This window comes from Oncorhynchus kisutch, linkage group LG6, assembly GCF_002021735.2.
Source record: "Oncorhynchus kisutch isolate 150728-3 linkage group LG6, Okis_V2, whole genome shotgun sequence".
NCBI classification, from domain to species: domain Eukaryota; kingdom Metazoa; phylum Chordata; class Actinopteri; order Salmoniformes; family Salmonidae; genus Oncorhynchus; species Oncorhynchus kisutch.
The window spans coordinates 40,095,721-40,122,313 of record NC_034179.2 but is presented as its reverse complement, the minus strand read 5'-3'; the positions used below and the strand labels follow the sequence as shown (position 1 = coordinate 40,122,313).

Here is a 26,593-nt window from a genome sequence, read left to right as displayed (position 1 = left end):
TGGCTTGACGCACAATGCCAACCTGTGCTGTGTACATGTCAGTGTTGACTCATTGGAGCTTTGGTCTGGCGTAAAGCAGACAGGCGCTTCTATCAAGACAGCGACGGTTAGGGAGAGACGAGCGACGAGCCGAGGGCCTTTGATATTTTTTTTTGCCTCAGACTTTCAACTTCTTTTCCATCCCGACCTCGGTGTGTGTCTTGATTTTTATCATCTCTCTCTCTCTGAAATGACAGCTCACAGGTCCCTGTATCTGCCCCCCCCCCCCAAACCAGCCCCCACCCTTCACCTAGCCTCAGACATACAGACAGAGAGTGAAAGAGAGATGGAAGGCGGGAGGGAGGAGGACGAGGAATACTTGTTGGTATGCACAGTGTACTGTGTGGGGATGTTTACCTTTTCAGACGTCGCTGTCCCTCCCCTCCCCGCTCCAGTCCGCCAGTGCAGCCTGTCTCACTCACATTCTCTTCTCTCTCTCCCTTTCTCTCTCTCCCTTTCTCTCTCTCTCTCTCTGTCTGTGTCTCTCTTTCTCTCTCCCTTTCTCTCTCTCACTCTCTGTCTGTGTCTCTCTTTCTCTCTCCCTTTCTCTCTCTCACTCTCTGTCTGTCTCTCTCTCTCCCTCTGTGTGCTTGTTTTATCGGGGACTTGGCGGCTCGCCAGTCTGGGCTGCCTGCCACTGCCGAGGGTACAGTATGTACAGTGAGTCTTGTGCCAGTTTTTTTTCTTCTAGTGTTTGTTATGAGTGGGGATTTTTTTTAATGTATTATTGTCTGTCGAGCAGTTAGTGTTTGCCGTGGCGGTGGTTGAGCCATCAGAGGGGGGTAACTGTTGAATGTAAGAGGAGTCTGGTGGATGTCTAGCACCGATATGGTAAGCTGATGAGTGGGCCTCGGTGGGCCGTGGGCCCAATAAAGAAGTGGCGTGTGCCTGTGTTTTTCCCCAAGTTAAGGTCACCGTGTCCTGGGAGCCCGCGAGGGGAAGGCAGAGTGGCCTGGAGGAACAGTGACTCAGCTGTTTGGCAACAGGGAAGGGAGAAACTCAGGCCCTTTAGGAGGTGTGATGTGAGATGCCCTGGTATCCCTTTTGGTAGAGTGTTGTGGAATAGTCTTGGGACCAGTTGGCCCAGACTTAGATGATTTATAGTTAAATTTTGTAAAGCACATGGATGCTTTATATGATTCTCCAAACCATGGCTGTTCAGGCTCAGTGAGCGGAAATAATGCACCATCAAAACAGGTTTTTATCTCAACGTCTTTTTTAGATTCAAAAGCTCTAATCCTCTGTTTACAGTAACAGCCAAGAGTTCACAGATTAACCAACTGTATAGGCTGTGAAGTGGCAGAAATGAAACCCTATATGAGCTTTGGCTTGCAAAGCCAACTAAACTTGTACTGAGAGAAACTGAATTGATTGATTGAATGTTTTAATGGACAGACATGCTGTGCGCACACACATGCACACACAGAAACTAGATTAAATGACATACAGTAGACAGACACACACAGGGCCACGTGTGCACGCTGTCCAGACTCCCAGGGCTGTGTCATTAGCAGGCCCGTCCTGGCCGCCCCGGCCTGATTAAGTCTGGGCTCTATTCTCCAGGGAGACCCAGCTCTGGGCCTCACTTGACTTCATTAGCTCAGCCGTCTGAGCTAGGCTAGGGAGCAGTCTCGTCCGGCAGCAGGCCCCCTCCCTCGCCACGCACAGACACACACTCTGCAAATACACACGCATGCACTCAGAAACCCACACTGACTCTAATACAGACACACAAAGGCACATTACGTCCAGACGGCGAGACCCAGCCAGGATCACATGGGGGATATTGCTGCCGGTGGACTATCAGGAAAAGAGTGTCATGTTTGCTGGAACATGACAGTACAGCTTGCCTCCTCCACTCTGAGGCTACGTGTGTATACTGTTATTTTCACTCTGCCATATTATCCCCCCTCACTTAAAAATGGCTCCAAAGCTTGTTTTGCTGGTTTCAAACTCGGTTAGCCAGCCAGCCACACTCAGGAAGGACAGTCACCTGTTTTGGGGTTGCTAGATATTTCTGCGATGGCTCACTGTTTGTCCCACGGTATCAACCCTGGGGGATTCTTCTGCTCCCATTGTTATTATTGTCTTTTCTGTCGGTCTTCCTGCTCTAACCCTTACTTGGGTTACAGTGTTAAAAGTTAACACTCTGGCAACCTAAGAAAACCTTGACAGAGGTTGTCTTAGACCCAGTCCATGTCACCAAGTTGACTCTAAATATCAAACTGCACATTGGGTTGCCATTACAGAGCAGAGGAGCCAAGATCTTGGACCTCCCCCTCTTTCCTGCAGCCCACCTCATATCAACCCTGACATAATCTGCTAGTTAACTCTCAGTGCACCTGACTGACACCTGCTCCCACTTCTTTGTGCGCGCCATATAAATGGCTAAAGCATTAAGACATTGAAAAATGTGAGGTATTTAGAAAAACTGAGTGCTGGGGAGAGGGAAAGAGGAAGTAGGGGGGGATGATGAGAAAAGCCCAGGTGAAAGTGTTTCTTTCTCTTTCCCTCTTCCTCTCTCTCTCTCTCTCCTTTCTTTCTCTCTCTCTCATCTGTCTCACTGCCGTGGGAGCAGAACAGAGAGCGAGCGAGGAGAAGAGTATAGTGGAGCGGCTCAGTGGAGCTTTCTTGGCCCCGCTCCAGCTCTTCCCTCACAGTGATGACATCATGGTTGTGCCGGCAGGTCTGGATGTTCTGCCAGCATTCCAGCGTGTTTATGATCACTCGCAGATGTGTCCAGGAACATACTGTACCCAAACCAGAAATTAATGGAACTTGACTGCCTTCCAAACCACATATTCCAAAATAGAGAAGGGCCTTGTGAACCAGGACAGGGAGGGGGGACGTGGTGGGGGGTTGTGGAGGAAAAGCTCTATTAAAAGTTTTGGGGGGAAAAAAGTAGAAAAGAAAATGCCCTGTGATTTACATGTATATTTTTCACAACAGCTGACACCATTGCTCACCGCCCCCACTCCCTCCCCTCCTCCTTCCCTCCAGTACATTAGCACAGGATGACAGACGGCATGGATAAATGGGCCAAGCTTCTGTTTGGCCGTGTGCCCTAACTCCTCTCTGGTGGTTTAAACCCATAATACTTTCCCTGACCTGTTGATGTACATTAAACCCCTATTTAAAAACAACACTTGAATTATTTGGGGCATAAATCTGCCTCCATTACAAATGTCCAGAAGAGACGATTGGGTCCCTGGCTATAATGGCCTCAGTAATTGTCCGGCAACTTCTCTCCTCATCAAAAAGCGCTTCCAGTCTCTCTCTCACACACACACACACACACACACACAGAGGCAGGAGGGAACCAGTTAAGACCTCCATCCACCTGAAATGAGACTTGACTGGTGGAAATAGTGTTCTTTCAGTAAACTGTCCCATTTTAGCCAGAACTCAATGTATCTACCTGGCTGCACTCTATAAGCCTCTGGAAGAGGGATGGTCTATCTAGGCTGTACAGTATGTGACAAGGATGGCCTACATCTACATTGCTTGCTGTTTGGGGTTTTAGGTCAGGTTTCTGTATAAGCACTTTGACATCTGCTGATGTAAAAAGGGCTTTATAAATACATTTGATTTGACTGTACTGTACATAATGGGAGGTGACGCCTTTGACTGTTAGTCATCTGTCGTTACACTATGACAGAACTGGATGGCCCAGTTTAGTTTGATTGTCCCTTAAGGCCATCTCTCTTGATTCTCTTAAGCTTCTAGACTATTCCCCCAGTAGGTGAGGTGCTACAGTGTTTGTGTCATTATAGTAAACCACTAATTACTACTGAATGTTGTCTAAGTTGGATCCTGTTTCAATAACCTACTATTATATGGTACTTGAGCGCTAGTCATTCAATATCTGACCTTGTGTGTTTTTATGACTGTTCTTACTAAACGAGTCTCTCTCGACGTTCATTGTACCGCTCATATAATTATGTCTAGTACTACAAAACACATTTGGCCCGGCTTCAGATCTTAAGATCACGAGGTCAATTAAATCGAGTCGTATTGATACATAATGATTTACGATGCTTTCACCTCTTTCAACTTCACAAGTAGCCCCCATCGAATTACCTCGGCGACAAGACACCTTATTCATAAGATTCAATAGGACATTCAAAATTGCCTTGTCCGTTAACCATCACCTAGTTAAAGAAACATCTCTGGTGCTAAAAAGAAAACCCACAAGGAAGCTCCCAACTAGCCCATAATACCCATGTAGAAAAAAGACCTTGATCTTACTCCCTTACTCCTTTGTTGTCAGGGTATTGCAGCTTTAAATCCCTTTGGTTGCTAAGTAGCGAGTGCCCCTGTGCTCTAATGGGCTGATTTGGTATTCAGCTCGATGCCGGCTCTTATTTTTGTATGCGAGATGGTGTGTTTTGTGTGGAGGGTGAGTGCAGTGAGTGTTTTGATGGAGGGTGATTGCGGCAGCGTCTGGAGGATGTTTTAGAGTTTTATGAGCTGCACAGTACACTGTGTGCCTTTCTAAAACAGAACACAGCCCATAGAATGTTGGATATGGTTCATCCTTTCTTTTTTTCTCCCTCTGAGCAGCTCCTGTCAGAGACGGGAGGAAAGGGGGTGGGTGGGTGTCACTCACTGGAAAGGAAAGGGGGGTTTCGATTAATTTGTTCTGCTGAAAAGGAACAAGTGATATGGCAGAAAACACACACTTCAGAGAGGGGGAGAAGGCACACAAGCACGTCTACAAGGGAGAACACATGTGTTAGGTTCACCATGCTGTGTTGCGGTTGGGGGAGGGCTGTTTGAAAAGAAGTGCACCTCATTCCCAGAATGGTGAACGTTGCTCAAGGGGGGCTGTACAATGATCAGTTGGACTTCATTGCGTGGTCGTAGGTATTTTAGTGGAAGATCCTTGACATGGGCTTAAGGCCCAAACAGGGAATGGCAGGCACTATAGATCTGTCAGAATGACACACCCATGTATTGCTTTATTGGTAGAGATAATCATTCTTATCACTAAGCAAGTTCTGAGGAATGCAATAAAGAATTACGAAATAGAATGATTGCATCAACACTGATCCCTTAAATGTCAACCTCGTCCCATTAATAACAAGACATGGAAGTCAATATTCAGGAAGTGATGTGAAGCAGTGATGTGAAGCAGTGATGTGAAGCAGTGATGTGAAGCAGTGATGTGAAGCAGTGATGTGAAGCAGTGATGTGAAGCAGAGATGTGAAGCAGTGATGTGAAGCAGTGATGTGAAGCAGTCATGTGAAGCAGTGATGTGAAGCAGTGATGTGAAGCAGTCATGTGAAGCAGCGATGTGAAGCAGCGATGTGAAGCAGCGATGTGAAGCAGCGATGTGAAGCAGCGATGTGAAGCAGCGATGTGAAGCAGTGATGATTAGAGTTAGAAAAATACTTGCAAGGAAAGCCAGCAACATGCATAACGTTTTGGGCCGAAAGTATATGCAATTGAGGGGCGACTATTTTTGTTAGATATTTTTTATTCACAGTAACATTTCTGGAACTGCAGGCGTAAGGAAACAACGTAACTCAAGGTGTCTCCCCTTTTTGAAGTTATTGTGTGTATTTGTTTGCATGTCTCCGGGCAGAAATGACTTGTTTGTGTATTGGGTTCTGTTTGTGTTCAAAGATCAAGGAATTGATACCAGCTGTAAATCTGTGGTTGAAAACCAGTGATGTGTGGTTGGAACAGGAGAAAAGGGAGGGGGGGGGGGTAGCAATGCAATAAAAGAGCCAGAGAAGTGTACTGGACGGGGGGCTAGGGGAGGGAGGAGTGGGGGGAGCGCGCTTGGTTGTGAGAGAGGCTAAATTTAAATCGTAATTGGCCGACTTCCACAAGCTTGCGGGCATTTTAATGAGTCATAATAACTTCATTTAAAACCAGCTGAGCAGAAATAGATTGGAGAGGAGCCTGTGGCCAGTATGGATTGGTGTTTTTGTCAGGCCCGGAGCCCACTCCATTTCATCGCCCAGAAAGCCGCAGACACGCATGCACACACACGCTGGGGGGGGGGGGGGACATCTGACTGGGGTTACACATAGTGTGTGTGCACGTGTTTCTTTAAAAATACAAATATTCAAAACCATTTGTATTGAAAATCATACCCTGGGTATTTAAAAATGCCCTGGTGTACAGTATACTGTCCAAGCCTAGTTGTAGCTTCAGTTAGTAACCATACATGTCAGCCAGACGAACTGTCTGTATATTAGACAGTCTGAATGATCACTGTTAATGTATCTGTGGCTGCCTGTGTTGACTACATATCAAAAAAGAATAACCAGCTGGTTAACCTACTCACCCAGAGGACAGCGTTGGCTGGAGCGAGTACAACCAACCTTGGTGTAAATTGGGGAGAGTGAGAGAACGTGTGACCTGACTAATCAGACTACGTCACACCCGCATCAAAATATCTCAATTAGAAGGATTTTCTCAGAAAAGGAAAACATCTGGGAAGGATGAAAATCAGCCCTTATCATAAAATGCCACTGATTCTCTATCTGGCTCAGCAGAAGAACACTGATGTTGTTGTTGTTCTAATGACATAACCACGTATCATACATTGCAGTGGCTATAAGATTATCTAGTGTTTATCTGTGACTGAAATTAGGAGAGGAATTTGTTGGCACTGGCAGAGCTGGGCCAGTCGAGCTGGGCCAGTATTTATTTTTTTACCCGAGGCAGTCTGGGTGTTTAAGCAGGTTCCAGTGAGTGTGGGAGAGCACTGTCGCGTGTCCTAAAATGATCCCATAACCATGCACTTAGGTCTTTCTATTAGCTGTCACCACAGCAAACGCATGGCTTTTGTGTAATGGTATTAGGGGAAATGTCCTTTGTCAGACCTGACCACCATTCCAGACTTCATTTAGTCTGCACCCTTCAATTATATGACAATCCATTAACCATGTGAAAATTCTATTTTGCACGTAGTTGTCATTGCTATCAAGCACATAGCATTCTGTTGTATGCAGAAATGTTCCATGGTTAAGACCTAAGCTTACTATCAATGCAATATGTTCTTGATTTATTTTGTATGAAAATCTACCATCTATAAACATGGTATGACACTGAGGACACTTGCATAATTTGCCAGATTGGTCTTGTCGCAACATTCCACCCGAAAAAATATACGAGTCGGATTTAATCTTTGTGGGCCATTTCGTGACGGAAATAAACTCTGTCATACGCTACCACAATGCCAACCCAGGAAAAGAAAGCATGATTTGTTTGCCACGTAAATGGCCATGAAAGTAAATATCCTCCAAGGCATGGCCTTTATTGCATTATGTAAGTTGGACGATAGCTCTGGGAAAGTTTTAGATCAATTTCTCAGCACAGATTAGAAAGCTATGAATCCCATTTATGGAAGAGACTCCCTTCTGAAATACTCTAAGAATTTTTTATTTTTTTTCGGGATGAAGAGACAATCAACCCGCTAAGCAAAGATCCGCAGACGGTGCTTTCATGTATGAAAAAAAAGGGAGAGAGAGAAAGTGAAAGAGGGGGAAAAAAAGATAAAAGCACTCCCAAAGCCATCTGGAAGTAGCCAGGACACACAAGGCTTGCTTTTATGCTACTAATTCCACTAGGAGGTGCAGCATAAAAGCAGAGCGTGGATATTATGTTCTAACTGTTGCGAACTATTAAATGGCCTCGGAATACTAATCTTGGTGGTCAGGCAGAGGGAGGACTATTTTTGACTGGAGTAAACTGTCTGTCGTTTGGGGCTCAGGAAGCCTCTCAGAGGAGATGCTTCTGCTCTCTGTTAAATTGATGAGCCGTCTAGCCAGTAGTGCCTTTCAAGTCTGAGCACAGTCAAAGGAGCTACTATACTATCCCTTCAGGTGTCAAAAATGTAGTTATAGATTAACTATACTGAACAAAAATATAAACGCAACATGTAAAGTCTTGGTCTCATGTTTCATGAGCTGAAATAAAAGATCCCAGAAATGTTCTATATGCACAAAATGATTATTTCTCTCAAATGTTGTGCACAATTTTTTTTAACATCCCTGTTAGTGAGCCTTTCTCCTTTGCCAAGATAATCTATCCACCTGACAGGTGTGGCATATCAAGAAGCTAATTAAAGAGCATGATCATTACACAGGTGCGCCTTGCGCTGGGGACAATAAAAGGATGCTCAAATATGCAGTTTTGTCACACAACACAATGCCACAGATGTCTCAAGTTTTGAGGGTGTCCACCAGAGCTGTTGCCAGAGAATTGAATGTTCATTTCTCTACCATAAGCTGCCTCCAATGTCATTTTGGAGAATTTGGCAGTATGTCCAACTAGCCTCACAACCGCAGACCATGTGTAACCACTCCAGCCCATGACCTCTACTTCCGGCCCCTTCACCTGCGGGATCATCTGAGACCAGCCACCTGGACAGCTGATGAAACTGAGTAGTATTTCTGTTTGTAATAAAGCCCTTTTGTGGGGGAAAAATCATTTTGAATGGCTGGGCTTGGCTCCCCAGTGGCATAGGCCCACCCACTTGGGAGCCAGGCCCACCCATGGCTGGTCCACTGCCCAGTAATGTGAAATCTATAGATTAGGTGCCTAATTTATTTATTTCAATTGACTGATTTCCTTATATGAACTGAACTCAGTAAAATTGTTAATTGTTGCATGCTGCATTTATTTTTGTTCAGTAAAGAAAGGACTGTACAGTGGCAGCTTGGCCTATTTTTGCCTAGCTGATTCTTGGCCTTTGTTGGCTCTCGGCCAATGGCTTGTCACTTCTCGAGTGTCGGTTCTATCGTTACTATATCTGGGTGCTGTGGTGCACTGCAGAGTGACTGACTAGGAGTTGCTTCAGAGGAAGAGGGCAGCAGATCTGGAATGTGTGGCAGGACATTGTAAAAGGTTTTAGTGAGGAAGTTAATGGCCCGTCACACTGTCCACTTTTGTGAAGAAAAAAATGTTTATGGAATTGACTTTCTTTTTTCTCGCTTTCTCTCACCCTACTTTTTCCCCTTTTCCACTTCTTGCTAGGAAAGATTATGGCTCAGTCCCCCCTCTCTCAGAAAAACAAATGACATAATGGAAAGGGCAAGCAGCAACTCCTTTTGTCATTTGGCAGACATCTTGGCCAAAGATGAAGGTTTTTAAGACTATTTAAGGTGAAGTTTTTTCACTCAATACTTTTACTTTTGGAATTTGTATAATTTATATCACATTCCGTTTGAACTCGTAGGCAATAAAACTTTGTGCGTTTTAACTGGGTGAAAAATCATTTTGGATGCAAACGAAATAAACAAGTATGTAAATCAGTGCACCTGAGTGCAGTTAAACGCTGCATGTTTTCCACATTTCCAGTTGTTTTGGTTTTTGGATTTCCTATTATCTCTTCTTGGCCATATCGGCAGTTTGTTTCTGTTGGCTCTGCGACCATGTGCTCCTAGTTGGCACTTCAGATGTCCACATATTTCAGACTGTTCTCTTCTTTAAGGGATAATCTGGATTAGTGATGTTCAGCTGTCACCAACAAATCTTCAGGTACATAGAGTCCCCTTGCTATTGGCAATGTATTACGGAAACTCTCACAATCCCATTGAAAAGGGATTATTACCATCTTGGATTTGGGCATTTTTAAAGTCTTCTGTAAAACATTTCTGTCCGTCTTCCCTCCCAAAACAAATATTTTCCCTCCCTTTTCCTGTCTCATTTACTGTCCCAGAGGTAATTGTTGCCTACAGCCCCCACCCCCCAGGCATCCTAACTCTACTCTGGCCTTAATAAACCCAGTAGTTCCTTTGACAACGTGTGACTTGAAAGCAGGAAATAATGGGCCCTAAATGCTAAATCTTTACAGGTTATTGACCTGTGGAGAGAGCGCGTATGCAGCAGGCTCTGCCATCGTTTCAGTTTCCCCTTTCTAGCCCTGTGACCATTTTGTTTCACTGCAGACACTGTAGCACCCATTTGTCAGGAACTGTGCAGCATTTCTACGGCTTCTGAACCAATTGTTCATGCCATCTTTGCGATACTGGCTTAAATACAGCAGCACCACATGATTGTCTTTTATGGCCACAGCTTGTTGTCTTTTGTTACATTTGAATACCAGGTTGCCCGGTCTTTGGTTGCTTTTTAGTGGCTGGACTCTCTTACATTGTCCGTTTCTTTTGACTGGTACTGTGAAGAGGCGTCTGTTGGAACCGGCTTCACACAGTCATCTTTTCCCCAGGCCAAATATAAAGGCTGGCAAATGACAACCGAAAACGCCTCCCCCCTTCCATCTATTTCTCCTAAGCAATAAAGGCATTTACAGCACTGTAAAGACATGTCAATTGCTGTATCAAGCGGGTTTTCTGTGTCCTGCAATAGTCATGGGGGGGGCGAGGGTTCACCTCGTGGTCAGACTCTCAGGTTCATATGGAAAAAATGTGTCACTCCCCTCGCCAAGAACCAAATCCAACGGTTATCGCTCAGCTCCAACAGTTCAAAGAAGTGTTTATGTCCTGGAACATTCCATGACCTTCCCAGGCCAGGGGAGTGACACAGTGACTTGCTCTGGGTCTAGAGATGTTTGATATAGAAACGGTCCCCCACTAATCATGGCTACCATTTTCTGAACTGTGGATGGGACTTTTTCAGTACATTGGTGTACATTTAGGCCTGCGTTACGCACCAGTGGCCTGTCTGTGTTGGTTCAATTAACTTGGTTTGAATGCAAAGGGAGAACTGCATCCACTCACATCAAACCATTCAAATGAAAGCTGTCTTACCCTAACAAGCCATTTTGTTTCTGTCATTCCAACGGTCGCTTTTGAGGACAGCTGGCCCAAACTGGCCTGACCTCCGCATTAGGAGTTGGTCTCCCTCTATTGTGGAGAACAAGGCTATTCAAATCAGGCCTCTTTGCCTTGAGGAATGGAAGTCTTCCTTGAGGAATGGCCCCTGTGTTGGAGGGAGCAGAGGGGGAACAGGGGCAGCCAGCCGGACTGACTTCAGGAGGTCCCGTCCTCATTTCCTGCCACTTCACACCAGCAAAGCCCCAGTGGGTCCTCTCTCCGCTCCCCGGCCCGGCTCATGTTTCCTCCCCAAAGCTTTAAGAGGCCTTTGTGTCCGAGCGCGCCGGACCGAGGGGGAACACGCCAACATGTCATAACTTAAGAACGTCTAGCGACCCACTTCCGGAAAAAATGGGGGAGTAGGTAAAGCCGGAGAACACATGGAAACTTTCACCTCTGTGGCAGAGAGGGGGAAGGTGTTGGGGAGGAAGAGTGAAAGGTAGTTTGTAGGGTTGTGATACCAGAATCATAATATTGTACCATGGCAAAAATGAACACACAGCATTTTAAAAACATGCTGTATGTAAAATATAGGGTGCTATAGCTCGGAAAATAAATAATTGACTCTGGATGACAACATAATGATGTTTTGTTTCCAACGTTTCGGCTGTTTTCCAAAATAAGTTAAATCCGCTTTGTGTTTTGTTTCTTTACTAACAAGTATCACGATACCAGTATCGTCCCGGCCCTAGTAGTTTGGTGGGCTGGAAGGATTGGGAGGTAGGGAGGATGTGAGTTAGTGTGGCTGCTATGACAAGCAGGCAGGCAGGCAATCTGGCCTACAAAGGCCCAGACAAGGCTGAGGCTCAGACTAGTGTACTGCCTGAACAAGGCTCTGACTGACGGGGGGGGGGGGGGGGGTTGGTTGGTTGGTTATGTGGACTGAGATGCCCCTGGTCTCCCCAAGGCAAGAGCACTGAAAATAGCTTTATTGTACAGACGAAAGAGCGAGCAATAGAGAGGGCGAGGGAGAAAAAAGCCTGTCTGTGACCTACTGGACAGACAAATTTGGTTTGCAGGCAAAATGGATTAAGAGATTTGAGCAGCAAAAAACAAGGGTGACTGATTGTGCTGTAGCGCATCCATTTTGAGGGTTTGAATTCAGAGACTGCTTTGGTGTGTGTCTGTGCACGCACACGCCCTCACATTCGACAAGTCAATATTTGTCTGCTTTCCTCGTCTCTAGACATCCTCGTTCTGAGCAGTAGACCATAAAACTGTCATGTGGCCTGAAGATTTTCTGTTTTTATTTCTGTTTTCCCCCCTGCTGATAACAATATCATTGTAAACCAGCTAACCGCTCTCCCATGTCCTTATGGTCAGGATTTGCAAGGGGGAAAACAGTTTTATCTTATCTACTGTACAGTGTTTGCTTACACAATCGTGTAATTCTGAGTATTTTGTCTGTCTGTGTCTGTGCTACACGTGTCTATGGGTAGCTCTGTCTATTTGTATAAATTACTGTATATGTTTGTTAGTCAGTACTGTGTGCCCTTGGTCTATGTGTGTCGTGTCTGTGCGTGCGTAATACTCTCATGTGTGCGTAACACACTGTGTGTGTGTGTGTGTGTGTGTGTTTTGAGAGGAATCCTGGCTGCGGCCCAGGATTTTTGTCTTGGTTGATAAAAAATGTGCTGCCTGCGGTACACATCTACTTGAGCGAGGGAACACACAGTTCTGGGCTGTCCTTTCCAATTGGCAGTCTCCGTACTGTTCTGTGACTGATAAGAGGGTAGTGTAAATAAAACTGTACAGCACAGCTCGTTACCGCTGAAGGGAGAGGAGAGGGAGAGAGGAAAAAAGGGAGAGCGTGGTGTCTGTACTCATTGTTCTGACGGATGTGTGTGTGTGTGTGTGTGTTTTTTTTTTTTGCACCCAGTGTACTGTCTTGCGTAACCCATTTGTGTAGGCTCACCGAACAGCCAGGCTGTGTTTTTGTTGGTTTCTGTGTTTGTCTGCTCGAATATCCCTCCCCCTCTCTCTCATTCGATCTGCCCCCTTTCTCTCTCTCTCTCTCTCTCTCGCTCTTTCTCTCGTGCTCTCTCTCTGCCTCTCCACAAAAGCAACAAACTGCATCTTCTGTCTGAGAAGTGCAGTTGAATGGCATAGTTATGCGATCACATTGAGGGTAGGCTGTGTGTGGCGGTGCGGTGCGGATGGGCTCCGTTAGATTGGGTTAGCACAGTCACACCGTGGGGTGGGCTACTTGCACTTCCAATCAGGTGTACCCCCCCCCCCTTTACACAAACACACACTGTAGCCCTCCCACCACGACCACTCTTCGCTCAGCTCGAGTTCGCCCACCACCCCCCCACCTCCCTCCAATCTGTGCCGTGACTTTGTTTTAATAATAATTTGGTAGGTGCTTATATTTGTCCTATTTCACACATGTACACGTGTGTATTAAATGCCTGTTTGAATTGGAAATGTTTTTTTGCAGATCCCATCTCCCTAAGGAGAAGGAGGCTTCCTCTCGCCACGGCCACCACGCAAGGCCATAAACAAAGTGTTCTGTTTCTTTTTGAAACACAAAAAATCTCGCTGCCAAAATATGTTGTGCAATATTACAGAGGAGGAAGCAAAAAGGGTCCGTCCGTGGCACGTGGCACAAACCCCCACTCCCCCTCCTTTTCCCTGGGTTATTCGAAGCAACAGTTGTGCAAGGCCCATTATGTCAGGTTAGGGCCCGGTTGTGGCAACTTGAAGGAGGGAGGCCAAGGAGGGAGGAAGCAGGGGTTGTTAGAGAACAATTATTTTATAGCCACTTCTTTCTTTCTCTCTCTGGAGAGGCAGGCAGTTATTTTGAGCCGCAGAGTTGGTGCTTCCACGGCACTACCCGGGGCAGAGGGTCGGGGGGCACTGTGCCAGGCAGGAGTTTTTCTCTCACCTCTCCTCTAGCTGGCTACGAGATGCCTTCTATTGATAAAAAAATAAGTAGGAAAGGGAATGAAAATGTATCACTTTAATTTGGGTTAGTGTTTTTCAGTGGCCTCTTGAACAGGTCCTGCCTGCCAGCTGGGTGGCTGGCTGACTGGGTGCTGTGACCCCTCTAACGGTCCTCCTCCTCACTCAGACAGTAATGACCCACACCAATAAGTTGCCACGGAGGTTTTGTCCACATAAAGACACGGGCGTCACGCCGCCACTTCCTCTAAAGATTTATGTCCATGTGCCGGGGTTCAGCCTCCCTGGGGAGCGGTTAGTGTTGTGCCATTTGTGGGGCCCCGGTTCACTAAGCCTGCGCTGTGCTGGATCCCTCCAGGTAAAGATTGAATTGGCTCATGGCCCCTTTTAGTGAGGACTGCTCATGGTTACAGTACATTGAATGAAACTAGCAGTCAAAAAAGCATTATAGTCACTGCTAGGGCCAGGAGTCTTTCTAGACCAGTGGTCGGCAACAGGTGAACGGCGGGCCAAAACAGGCATAAATAATACATTTATTTTTCATATTTGTTGTTTTTTTGTATTAGAACTTTTGGTCAAAAGACACTAAAATCTCTTAAGAATTCAGCTGAAAAGGATTTTAATCTATTGTATTCCTGTAAATAAAATAAACATTATCATGTCTCAATGTAATCAAGGTATGAAATTATTGTATTTGAAAATCATCTCTCTTTGGCCTTAATTATGGTAATTTGACAAATTATTATAATTAAGTTCCTGCCTCCAGACCATCCTCAAATTGTCCGGCAGCTGAATCTAATTGCCTACCTGTGTTCTAGACCATGTGACCCAACCAGGAAAGAATCCTGACCTTATAATATCCAATAATCTCCATTGGGCTCTGGAAGAAGCAGGGGGAGCTGATTTTTATTCATGCAAATTTAAAATGTGATATTCTGTCTATCTCACCTGAACACGGTTCCCTCTCCAAAGGTTAAGTATCTTTTAATGGACAAATTGTGCCATATGTTCAACTCTGCATTAAACATCCCTGGCCATACGTTGCCTTAAAATATGCAGAAAATCAAGGGTATTACTTTAGCAAGTTTTTTTCTACTGAAGTCCATATTTCTGTAGAAGAAATGGCTATAGGAACTAATGCCTTGTGCTGTGAGTGTGTGAAATGACAGTTAAGGTCTAGTACAATAACTCAAACAGTTACATAAGTTACATAAGTAACTGGCAAATGTACAACTCTATCTTGTCCATCATGCCTCAGTGGAACTTGTCTTCCTCAGACTAACAGTGTAGCTGTTTTGTAATAGTGTTGCGAAACCAACACCCAGTTTCTCTCCATCTCGGAGACCAAAAAAAGTTATGAGAATTAACTTCCTGTTTTGATTTGCTGCTGCTGCTGCCGGAGGGTGTCGTAACCCTTGGAGACGATTCCAAGAACAGAACAACCAAGGTCTGGTTTAGGGTTCTCATTGTCCTGGGATCAGGACCACACAGGAACACCGAACACACCTGTTTGATATCTGGGTGGAGCAGGACAGCGAGTTAGCGAGCCTTGACGTGCTCCCATAGCACCCCCTGTTTGTGTTTTGATAAATACCTCTGCTCCTCATGCTGCACTCATACAGTTCAATTCAATAAACATTATTTTGTTATTGCCCCTGGCTGGGGAATAAATCAAGTTTATTGAACTGAATTGGATTGTAGAAGTGCAGTGTGAAGAGAAGAGGCCCAACGTTGGCACATGTTCCCATACTGCACTAATAAAGCTGCTCAGACACAATGAATGGCTCATGTAATATTCAGTGCTATGTCAATACCAATTTAAAAAAATAGGAACATCACTTATACATCTGAGTTTGCTTGTTACAGGTGCGTGGGAATAGTTTTTTATGATATCTTTAAAAGAAAAACCTGCACTCTGCTCTGCTCTTGGCAGTATCAGTTTGTTAATTTAAATACATGTTTTCACTACACAATGGTATGGCTGTTCCGAAGGCTATGTAGCACTACCCCACATGCTGTACTACGCAAGTAGAGTTAAGCCAACTACACTGTAGGAACCATATTATGTCATCCTACATAACTACTGCTGTACACACCTTTTTCTATTCATATACGGTCTATAAACACCCATCCATATTTGACACCCTCCTGTCTCCTCTCCTGTGTTGCAGCTGGTGAGAAGGCCATTGTCTGTGACCAGTGTGGGGCCCAGTTCCAGAAGGAGGATGCTCTGGAGGCTCACAGACAGATCCACACATGTAAGAACACAGCCCCCCCCCCCCCCCCGCATCTGCTTCAATAAGGCTTTACACATGTTCCCCCATCACTCTGTGTGTTAGGGAGATTGTGATCTCTTTGAAACAGTTGCTCCACTCCCACCAGGGTCTTGTACACCCATCTGTGTCTGTTGTGCAAGTGTCTACAGTATGCTCTTGAGCTTAAAGTTTGAACCAATTCAGGCGAAACAGGTCAGATTTATGGCTATAAATATGGCAAAAAAAACACATGAATTTTTGTGTGCCTAAATGGTCTGAAGTATATTGAGTAACGTCTAATGCTAGTTGACCTTAATGATAGTTGACTCATTATTAAGTCTTAGTTGTTTTTACACCACTGTGTGTTTACAATAGGTGATGTATTATGGCGCTTGCCGCTGACCGAAACAGAAAGACTCAGCGGTGAACATATCCACATGCATGGCTACTGGCATAAAGCCGAACCCCCCTGAGTTATGTTTATAAGCCGGTTGGCTCGCGCCACAGTGGCCAGTGGAAGGTGAGGGTCTGGAATCTTCCCTGGCACACGGGCTCCCTCAGCCTGATGACACAGCCTGGATGCCAGAGAGGGGGAAGGGAAGAGACACCCAGACCTGGGACCTACCGTCCACTGGCTAGCTGGATGGGACTGGATCATATCAGGCCTTTTAATAAAGCAGTGGTAATCAATATGGGACTGGACGGTGGGGGGGGGGGGCCTTTCACTTGGCAAGCCAGTCTGGTTTATCAGCGACAGGAGGATGAGGATGGCGACGTCTTTCCAGCAGATTCCAAAGATCACTGACTCGTATATGGCCGACTCGGGTTTCCCTCCGCTCACAGTGTGTTGAGCCACCGCTGCTTGATACTGTGGGAAGGGTGACTAGGTGTGTTGTGACTGTTGGACTCCAGAGTGTGTCAGATGGGTCACAACCTCTGGTGTGTAGCATTGATGTGTGTGACCCGCGGTTTACTGGGTTACAGCCATTCTATCACTCCACACTTATGTGACTGGCCAAACAAACAACAAGCCATCCTCTTTCAGGACTATGGACTGGTAATGTGATCCAAGCAATGTTCTCCTGTCACTATATCAACCTCAATGTCTTCCCAAGTGATACGTTTATCTCTTCCTTTTTTTCTCAAATGAAAACTTTTTCAGTAGATATAGTTTTGTTGTACTCATTGAGAGTTAGCCATTGTTAGGGTGATGTTACTCAACCTGCAGGGAAGTCATGCCCTGTTTTGTATTCGAAATGGGGGGAGCTTCTCTGTGTACTGCAGTAGAAAAATACCCAAACAGAATCAGGATGGACTATGTGACACCCCGTATCATGGAGGCATTGACACATCTCATCCAAGCCTGACTCGAACAACTTTCCGGAGCAATCTTGTTGGCCCCGCATTTTTTGACACTCGTGTCTCAGGGCTAGCCCCACTTGAGCAGGCCCCCTATTTGACAGCGGCTGGAGCCTCCAGAGCGGCATTGACCAATTCGAGGGTCCCGGAGTGAAGAGGGGTTAAACAAGGCTAATGATTGGACAGGCATACCAGCAGAAAGGAATGCAGCTCTAAATATAGCATTCCAGTCTGGTCTAGAAAAATGGGCAGCACGACTTGTCTTCCTGCCAGGTATTGGAACAGCAGTGAGGCCAGTCTCCCCCGAGGCCCGCCAGGCTTATATTTTAAAATGTGCTGTAACGCATGGCTAGGCTGATACGCCGGCTCCATCCCTCAATATGCTCACCCATATGCTTAGCTTTACTCAGTTTACTAGCTCTGGAAAATGGGTTGTCACCTTATTCTGTTTGTGTGCGGCTCTGTGTATGCCTGTGTGGCAATACATAACTTACTGTACACTGTCAGGAAGGGGATTACTCATACTTGAAACCGTTTAGAACAACGTTTCCATTAAGGTGAGATTGAACGCGGAGGAATCCCTGTTCTGTTTACTCTCACTCTGCTCTACAGAAATGTTTGAATGACTCAAAGTTCACAATGAGATGTAATATACACGTTTTTCAAAGTAAGAAAAGTGCTCCTCTGAGAGCTGCTGCGTCCATCCAACCACAGAGAAAACAGTAACTTAACAGCTAGAGATTTCTTTCTCCCCACTCACCTTCTACCCCCTCGGTCCACAGTCCGGTGGTTGTGTGACTGTGTCGCACCCGCTATGTAAATAGTTAATGGCCGTCGACATGGAGGTGGTGTTTAGGATGACGAGAGTTTTACGTGGCGCTGTAAACGTCCGGGTCTCAGACTCCTGCTGACAGAGAGGGTACAGAAGGGCAGAGAGCGAGGGCCTGTTCCCCTCGCGCAGTCACTCTAAATTGAATGTAAGACTTGAAATAAGAATAGTGTTTTATAAAGATAATATTAGTTATTGTGCAATTGGAGACCTATTATTTTCCTTTGTAACGACTGTAAGAATAATTCAATATAAAACACTGTTTTTGCACAGGGGTCGAACACCAGACAGAGGAAAACATAGGAGGGGAAAACATTGTTGACCATCAAAGCCAGATGTTATCTGAGCGGCTGCTTGGCAGCAAGGGTTGTTGTTCTCAAATGACAATATTTGGCCCTGATGTCATGCCCATTTCTGGGTAATGCTGCTCTTTCAATGGGCACTATTGTGGCATCCCTTCTGGCCAGTTGACGTCAGAAGTATCAGCTGCCACGGTGCTTGTTTAACCGCTCAGACTCACACTGCTTGTGAAACAGGCTTTATATTTTGTGTTACTTGGTATGTGCTTCGGTTATATCCCTGTGCATGCATGTACATTACTCCGAACATACACAGTATGTGTTCACGCAGTAGGTTCTCCACTGCCCTGGTCTGGCTTACTTCCTTTTTAAGGGCAGCCCAACCCGACTCTCACCTACAGCGCCTTCGGAAAGCATTCTGACCCCTTGACTTTTTCCACATTTTATGTTACAGCCTTATTCTGAAGTTGATTTAAATGTTTTTTTTCCCTCATCAATCTACACACAATACCCATAATGACGACTCAAAAACAGGTTTTAAGAAATGTCTGTTAATTTATAAAAGATTTCAAACTGAAATATCACATTACCATAAGTATTCAGACCCTTTACTCAGTGTTGAAGCACCTTCGGTAGCGATTACAGCCTCGCGTCGTCTTGGGTATGACACTACAATCAAATTTCAATCAATCAAATGAAGCCCTTTTTACATCAGCCGATGTTACAAAGTGCTACACAGAAACTCAGCCTAAAACCCCAAACAGCAAACAATGCAGGTGTAGAAGCACGGTGGCTAGGAAAAGCTGCCTAGAAAGGCCAGAACCTAGGAAGAAACCTAGAGAGGAACCAGGCTCTGAGGGGTGGCCAGTCCTCTTCTGGCTGTGCCGGGTGGAGATAACAGTACATGGCCAAGATGTTCAAATGTTCATAGATGACCAGCAGGGTCAAATAATAATAATCACAGTGGTTGTAGAGGTTGCAACAGGTCAGCACCTCAGGAGTAAATGTCAGTTGGCTTTTCATAGCCGAGCATTCAGAGTTAGAGACAGCAGGTGCGGTAGAGAGAGAGAGGGCCAACCAGGCAGGATATATACAAGGATGGCACACCTGTATTTGGGGAGTTTCTCCCATTCTTCTCTGCAGATCCTCTCAAACTCTGTCAGGCTGGATGGGGAGCTTTGCTGCACAGCTATTTTCCGGTCTCTCCAGAGATGTTCGATTGGGTTCAAATCCGGGCTCTGGCTGGGCCACTCAAGGACATTCAGAGACTTGTTCGGAATCCACTCCTGTGTTGTCTTGGCTGTGTGCTTAGGGTCATTGTCCTGTTGGAAGGTGAACCTTTTCCCCAGTCTGAGCTTGAGTCCTCTGGAGCAGGTTTTCATCAAGGATCTCGCTGTACTTTGCTCCGTTCGTCTTTGCCTCGATCCTGACTAGTCTCCCTGCTGATGAAAAACCTCCCCACAGCATGATGCTGCCACCACCATGTGTCACTGTAGGGATGGTGCAAGGTTTCCTCCAGACATTCAGGCTAAAGAGTCCAATCTTTGTTTCATCAGACTAGAGAATCTTGTTTCTCATGGTCTGAGAATCTTTAGGTGCCTTTTGGCAAACCCCAAGCAGGCTGTCATGTGCCTTTTACTGGGGAGTGGCTCTAGGAAGAGTATTGGTGGTTCCAAACTTCTTCCATTTAAGAATGATGGAGGCTACTGTTCTTGGGGACCTTCAATGCTGCAGAAATGTTTCCCCAGATCTGTGCCTCAACACAATCCTGTCTCGGAGCTCTACGGACAATGCCTTCGAACTCGTGGCTTGGTGTATGCTCTGACATGCACTGTCAACTGTGGAACTTTATATAGACAGGTGTGTGTGCCTTTCCAAATCATGTCCAATCAATTGAATTTACCACAGGTGGAATTCAGTCAAATTGTAGAAGCATCTCAAGGATGATCAATGGAAACAGGATGCACCTGAGCTCAATTTTGAGTGTCATAGCGAAGGAGCTGAATACTTATGTAAATAAGGAATTTCTGTTTTAAAGAATTATAAAAATGCAAGAAATTCTAAACCTGTTTTCACTTTTTCATCATGGGGTATTGTGTGTACATTGCTGTTGATTTTATTTTATTTTTTAAAATCAATTTTAGAATAAGGCTGTAACTTAACAAAATGTGGAAAGATTCTAGGGTCTAAATACTTTCCGAAGGCACTGTATATCACCTCTCGTATAGCTCTGGAGGGTTCCATCTCACAAGTCACTGGTGGAATCACATTATAGCACCTGACATTGATCATTTAGCAACACGCTTGAACGACACACCCCTCTCACACAAGACACATCTTAATGGTTTGAACTAGGAGGAGAGAGATCCTATGTCCTGATGTGACTTTTGAGCTTGATGACGTAATATGAGTGCCATCAATGCATCTACATCTGCACTGTCAGTTTTTGCCCCCCTCTAGAATTGGGCGCTCTTGCCGATCATGCAAATTATCCGAATGTCACCTTCTGGCATTGGAAGCTCATCTGATTTTGTCCAAGTTTGGAAGCGAAGCAGGGTGGGGGTTTTTACCCCGTTTTCTCCCCAATTTTGTGGTAATCCAATTGGTAGTTGCAGTCTTGTCTCATCGCTGCAACTCCCGTACGGACTCGGGAGAGTCGAAGGTCGAGAGCTGTGCATCCTCCGATACACAACCCACCAAAGCCACACTACTTCTTGACACAATGCCCACTTAACCCGGAAGCCAGCCGCACCAATCTGTCAGGAAAAACAGTGCACCTGGTGACCGTGTAAGCGTGCACTGCGCCCGGCCCGCCACAGGAGTCGCTACTGCGCGATTGTGACAAGGACACCTCTGCCGGCCAAACCGTCCCCTATCTCGGACGACGCTGGGCCAATTGTGCGCCACCCCATGGGTCTCCCGGTCGCGGCCGGATGCGACAGAGCCTGGACTCGAACCCAGAATCTCTAGTGGCACAGCTAGCACTGTGATGCAGTGTCTTAGACCACTGCGCCACTCGGGAGGCCAAGCAACGTGTTTTCTATGAGATGGTGGTAGTCATGTTTATAGACAAGCACTCTGACCGCTCCTCAGTGAAGATCCCTAAATAATAGCAGGGACTACCCCTCCTTTTCTATCCCTCCCCCCTTTTCCCCCCCTCCTTTTTAAGTCTTGTGTTACAGGGAAAATATGCTAAACATTTTGGAGAGGCAACAGTGGGTTTAGCCGGTGGGAACACGGCGTGACTCCAGCGACCGGGCCACAGAGTAAACAGTTTCTTTCTCAAGACAGAAATAGTTTGGACAGTGAGCGAGAGAAAAGGGAGGACAACACGCCTGTGTTATGGCATAGGGAGAAAATAAACCATGAGGCCTCTTTCCTTCTTTCGCTTTCCCTCCCACCCCTATTTTGTTTTTCTCTCCCACATCTGAAAATGTTCACACTGGTGGTCTCCCAATCAGTCCCCACACACACCCTTCCCACATGACTCTCCTAAATTGGACCGTTGCCACCGGTGCACAGGGGTCACGTCAAAAGTGTTGATTATCTCAATCACATTAGGCGAATGGGAGCGTCTGTTTAGCATTTAGTTAATTGTGACGTTATTAAGTTGTCAGTGAGCATTAGAGCCACAATGGATAGTGTGTGCGTGTGCTCCCCACAGCCTTGGTATGAAGTGTTTCTGTTTGCCTGAAAGATCTTAAATTCTGGTGTGTTTATGTGGAAATCAAGGTTTGAATAAATAGATGTATTACCACACCGACATTAACCACGTCTATTCATCACAAACCGTCTAGAAATAGTAACTGGAGGTACATGGAGGTTATGGGGTAGCGTTTCATTTTTGATTGTCGCGTTAGCGTCATGAATGCCCCCCTGTTGCGGTCATCGGGTGCGCAGTAATGCTGATGAGTATAGCTAGATGCTAGCCACCATATTTCACTAGCCATTCATTATTGAGCAAGCTGTCCTTCACTCCGGCAGATTACCCATTTGTCTGTCTGACTCCCTCCCGTGGAGGGCACTCAGGGTCGACGCAGGTATCGTATTGTAAACCACAGTGGAGTGCACTTGTAGCAAATGTCTTTGTCCCTTCGTAGTACCCTATTGAGGCATAGTTGTCATAAAAGTGTATGTATTGTGTAGATTTTTGTGTCCTTATAAACCACTATGAATTGCACGGACACTTTTGGCTGATGTAATAGTATTTGTCCCCTGTTTGGTCATCAGGTGTAATGCAGAGATATGTGTCCTTGTGAGACCTGGAGTGACAGTTGATGTGACGGCTAAACTGTCCGTCACTGTAGAGAGAATGGGATTGGTCCCCTTGATGGTCCTTCCTCCCAGGTGATGCCTAGTTCCCACAGAAGGTCACAGGGTTCAGAGGGAGGGATACTGTATCTCCTAAATATACCACAAGAATGGGCTCAACCAGACTGACCCCCTTCTGAGTGAAAGAGGAGAATCTCCTTTTGATGTTACTGGTAATCAGAACTCAACCATTCCCATTTTGTTTTCACCTTCTCTAGTTTTGCCCAGTCTTTTTTCATTCATCATCCTGTGTGAAAGCTCTTGATGAGTGAAAAGACTGAAAGCGAGTGAGAATACGTCAGGGTCATTTGACTTTGCGGGAGAAGTTTAACAGGTGACATAGGCCAAGCATTGAAACCCAAACCTCCCACTGTCCCAGTTAAAACAGTTGTGTTATGCAGTATGGGTAACATTTGCTAAAGTGCAGTTAAAGAAATCTTTCAGCTGACTGCCTGTCTGAATCTGTGTTATTGCAGTTGCCTTGGGCCATTACTCTTCTCTATTTTTATAAATGACTTGACACCCGTCTTACAAGATGCTAGAATGACTATGTATGCAGATGATTCCACTCTCTACATGTCAGCACCCAAAGCCAGTGAGGTCACTGACATTCTAAATAAGGAGTTAGTCAGTATCTGAATGGGTGATTTAATAATGCACTGGTCTTAAATACATCTACAACTAAAAGCATTGTATTTGGTTCAAAACAGTCTCAAAGACCTAAATCTCATCTGGAATTGTGTAAAAAGTGTGTGACCATTGAGCAAGTTGAGGAAGCTGAACTTTTCATGGGTTCCCGAGTGGTGCAGTGTTATAAGGCACTTCATCTCAGTGCTAGAGGTGTCACTACAGACCCTGGTTCGATTCCAGGCTGTATCACAACTGGCCGTGACCTACTGTACCACTTGCCTGTCAATATCAGACTGGGAAGAATTTAAGTTTGCGGTCTCCCTCTGTCTGCATGTATGACCAATGGCATAACACCTTACTGATATGTAAATTCATTCAACAAATAGGAATAAGTAAACATCAAAAACATATTTCTGCAGTGTCAAGTGAAAACATAACTAACCCTGTAACACATATACAGAACTAACATCAACAAAATGCAGGCCAGTCTTTCCTGGTTGAGGCGACTTAGCTGCTTCTTTTCTAGTTTTTATCAGAAGTATTACTGTAATGAAAATTCCAGATTGTCAGCATATTCAAATAACATTCAGCTCCGACACCCATAGATACCTCACAATACATGCCACCAGGGGTCTCTCCACAGTCCCCCAAGTCCAAAACGAATACAGCAACACACTGTATTATACAGAGCCATGGTCGCATGTCACTCCCTTCCATCTCCAATTACTCAAGCAAACAGCAGAATTACCTTTAATAAAAAAAGATGAAAGGTCTCTTGGAACGGCGGGGACTGGGAGGGGACACACACAGACACACTCTAACACACACACACTTTTTTATTTTGTTTTATTCTTTATTTTGTTTGAATATCGTTGTATTTAATGTGTGTGACTGTCCTTGTCTCCTTGTCTATCAGTGTACCAGTGTGTTGTGTTTTTTCTGGACCCCAGGAGGAGTAGATGCTGCTTCTGCAAAAGCTAATGGGGATCCAAATAAACAAATACATATTTTAATAGTGGATCTATCAACCTCTTCTGCAGCCCTAAAAGGCCTTAAACTCAACGCTCCTCTTCTCTCCGCTCTCCTAGACAGAACTTTTTTTTCTCCCTCCATCTCGCTCACTCACTTCCCAAAATAAGAAGTGTACAAGTGGTCTGAGTCAGTGACCAAATTAAATCAAGTGCAGACCTAGACTACGGTCTCTTCTTCTTCTCCCTGTTTTTTTTCTCTCTGCTCCCCTCTCCAAACAAATGTTTTCCCCTGATAGGATATAAATGAGTTTTCCAGGCGTAGGGATGTTCAGCCGGCCTGATAGATACCATGTGGAGGGACGGCGGCAGGCCAACACCCAGAAGTAATCATCTGCCGTGGCAGGAATGTTTAGCCTTTAGGCCAAGTGTAAATTCCCACAATGAGTTGTGCGTTTATTGACTGTGCCTCGTGCATTTTGAGGCGTCTATGCGAGGGGCAGTGTGTGTGAGTGTGCACCGACACAGCCTCCTTCCACCGCCTACCCCAGCCAGTGAGAAGTACCCAACTGGGCCTCTCCGTTCTCTAGCCTCTGGGTCACGGCTTAGAAGGTGTCGTGGTGGCATTGTGGCATCGCCACGGGAACATGGGGAACAACACAGTTTTGGGGGTAGTGAAGGAAGAGCCTGTTGTAGAAGGGGGAGATCTGGCAGCAAATTGGGATATCAGAATCCGTTTGGCGGAGCAGTCGGGGAGAATCGCTCGGTGCGAGCGGGCTTTATGGCACATTGTTGGCGAGAAAGTTTCGTAGGAGAGATTATGGACTCCCGGAGGTTCGGCGATTCACGCTCCGTAAAAGAAAGCCAGCAGGAAGCTGGAGAAGCTGGGCAATCTGGACGCCAAACCCCCTCGCTCTCTGAGATGTCTCTCAGCACGTTACAATATGACCCCAGCAGCCCATCCTGTCTCCAACACGCATTAACTCCCCCAGATTTAACATTCACAACACTGTAGCCTGGCTGTCTTCCTGTTTGTCTCGGTTTCCCACCTTGAAATATGCCTGCCACATATTACCCTTGTGGCGTAGGGGCTTTGAATAGGGAAGGTTTTGCCGGAGAAGGAACAGAGGCCTGGCCATCACAATAACCAAGGCCCTTTTGTCCACAGCGGTATTGGGAGTCAATTTTCCTGCAGAATTAGATTTGAGCCGTTTGAGGATTCTTTAGACGCGTTTCATCGTGTAAAAAAAAACTGTGACGCAAGAGGCCACGTTTAATTTACAGTGCAAATACTTTTCGATTAGCACAGAAGGAATTGGTAGAGGAGAGATGGGAGTTGACTTGCTTTCTTTTTTTTGCTGTTGTCGCCACAGAAAGAGGAGGGGGGGTTTGAAATGGCTCTTCTGTTATTTAATTGTGAAGCGGGGAGATTAGTGTGAGCACTTCCAACCTTTCACCCCGCACAAAGGAACCATCAGATCTGGTTGCCTAGTGACATGAGTTTCACACTGGCCAATTTAGCCGCTCACCGTCGCTCGCTACCTGTGTTCTGTGAAAGGATGGTGTGTGGTGTGTGTGTGATTACACAAACCTTAGCTCCCCCCGGCCAATCGACTGGACTCTAATGGCGCGAGGAGCAATACAAATTAAGATGGCCGCAGCATCCTCTCTTTGTCCATCTCATCAAATCATATAAAAGTTAATGTCCCCGGAACAATGACATTCAAAAGCCAGTTTAGGCTTGGAGAATGCTCAGCTGCAGACCAGGGGGAGCACCAAGGTATGTCCATCTCCAATGTGCACTGCACAATCAAAGTGCACTTAACAGTGTCATATTGATTATGGTGGCTTAACCTCGGTAAATCTCTACTCTGTGTTGGCATTAGGCCCATAGACTCAGTGAGATGGGCCGCTCTTCAAGCCAGATGCGCTTGTGCTTTTCCTATTAAATCATATTACAGTGACTCGGAAATATGGGTATTGCTGGCGTTTGTCAAAGTCTGACAAAATGCTGTGTGACTGGAATGACTCAGGATCATAGCCTAAATCTCTCCCAGAAATGCTGTGTGACTGGAGTGACTCAGGATCATAGCCTAAATCTCTCCCAGAAATGCTGTGGACTGGAATGACTCAGGATCATAGCCTAAATCTCTACCAGAAATGCTGTGGACTGGAGTGACTCAGGATCATAGCCTAAATCTCTCC

General features: G+C 45.7%; 1 protein-coding gene across 3 annotated transcripts in view; it reads left to right on the top strand.

The window, feature by feature from the left end:
• The window catches only part of LOC109892853 (zinc finger and BTB domain-containing protein 16-A), a 121,936-nt gene that overhangs the window by 57,838 nt on the left and 37,505 nt on the right, over window positions 1-26,593 (top strand). For all 3 annotated transcript variants that reach the window (XM_020485675.2, XM_020485673.2, XM_020485674.2), the window contains exon 4: window positions 15,909-15,995. In XM_020485675.2, the coding sequence (XP_020341264.2) occupies window positions 15,909-15,995 (87 nt within the window). The remainder of the gene's footprint in view (window positions 1-15,908; window positions 15,996-26,593) is intronic.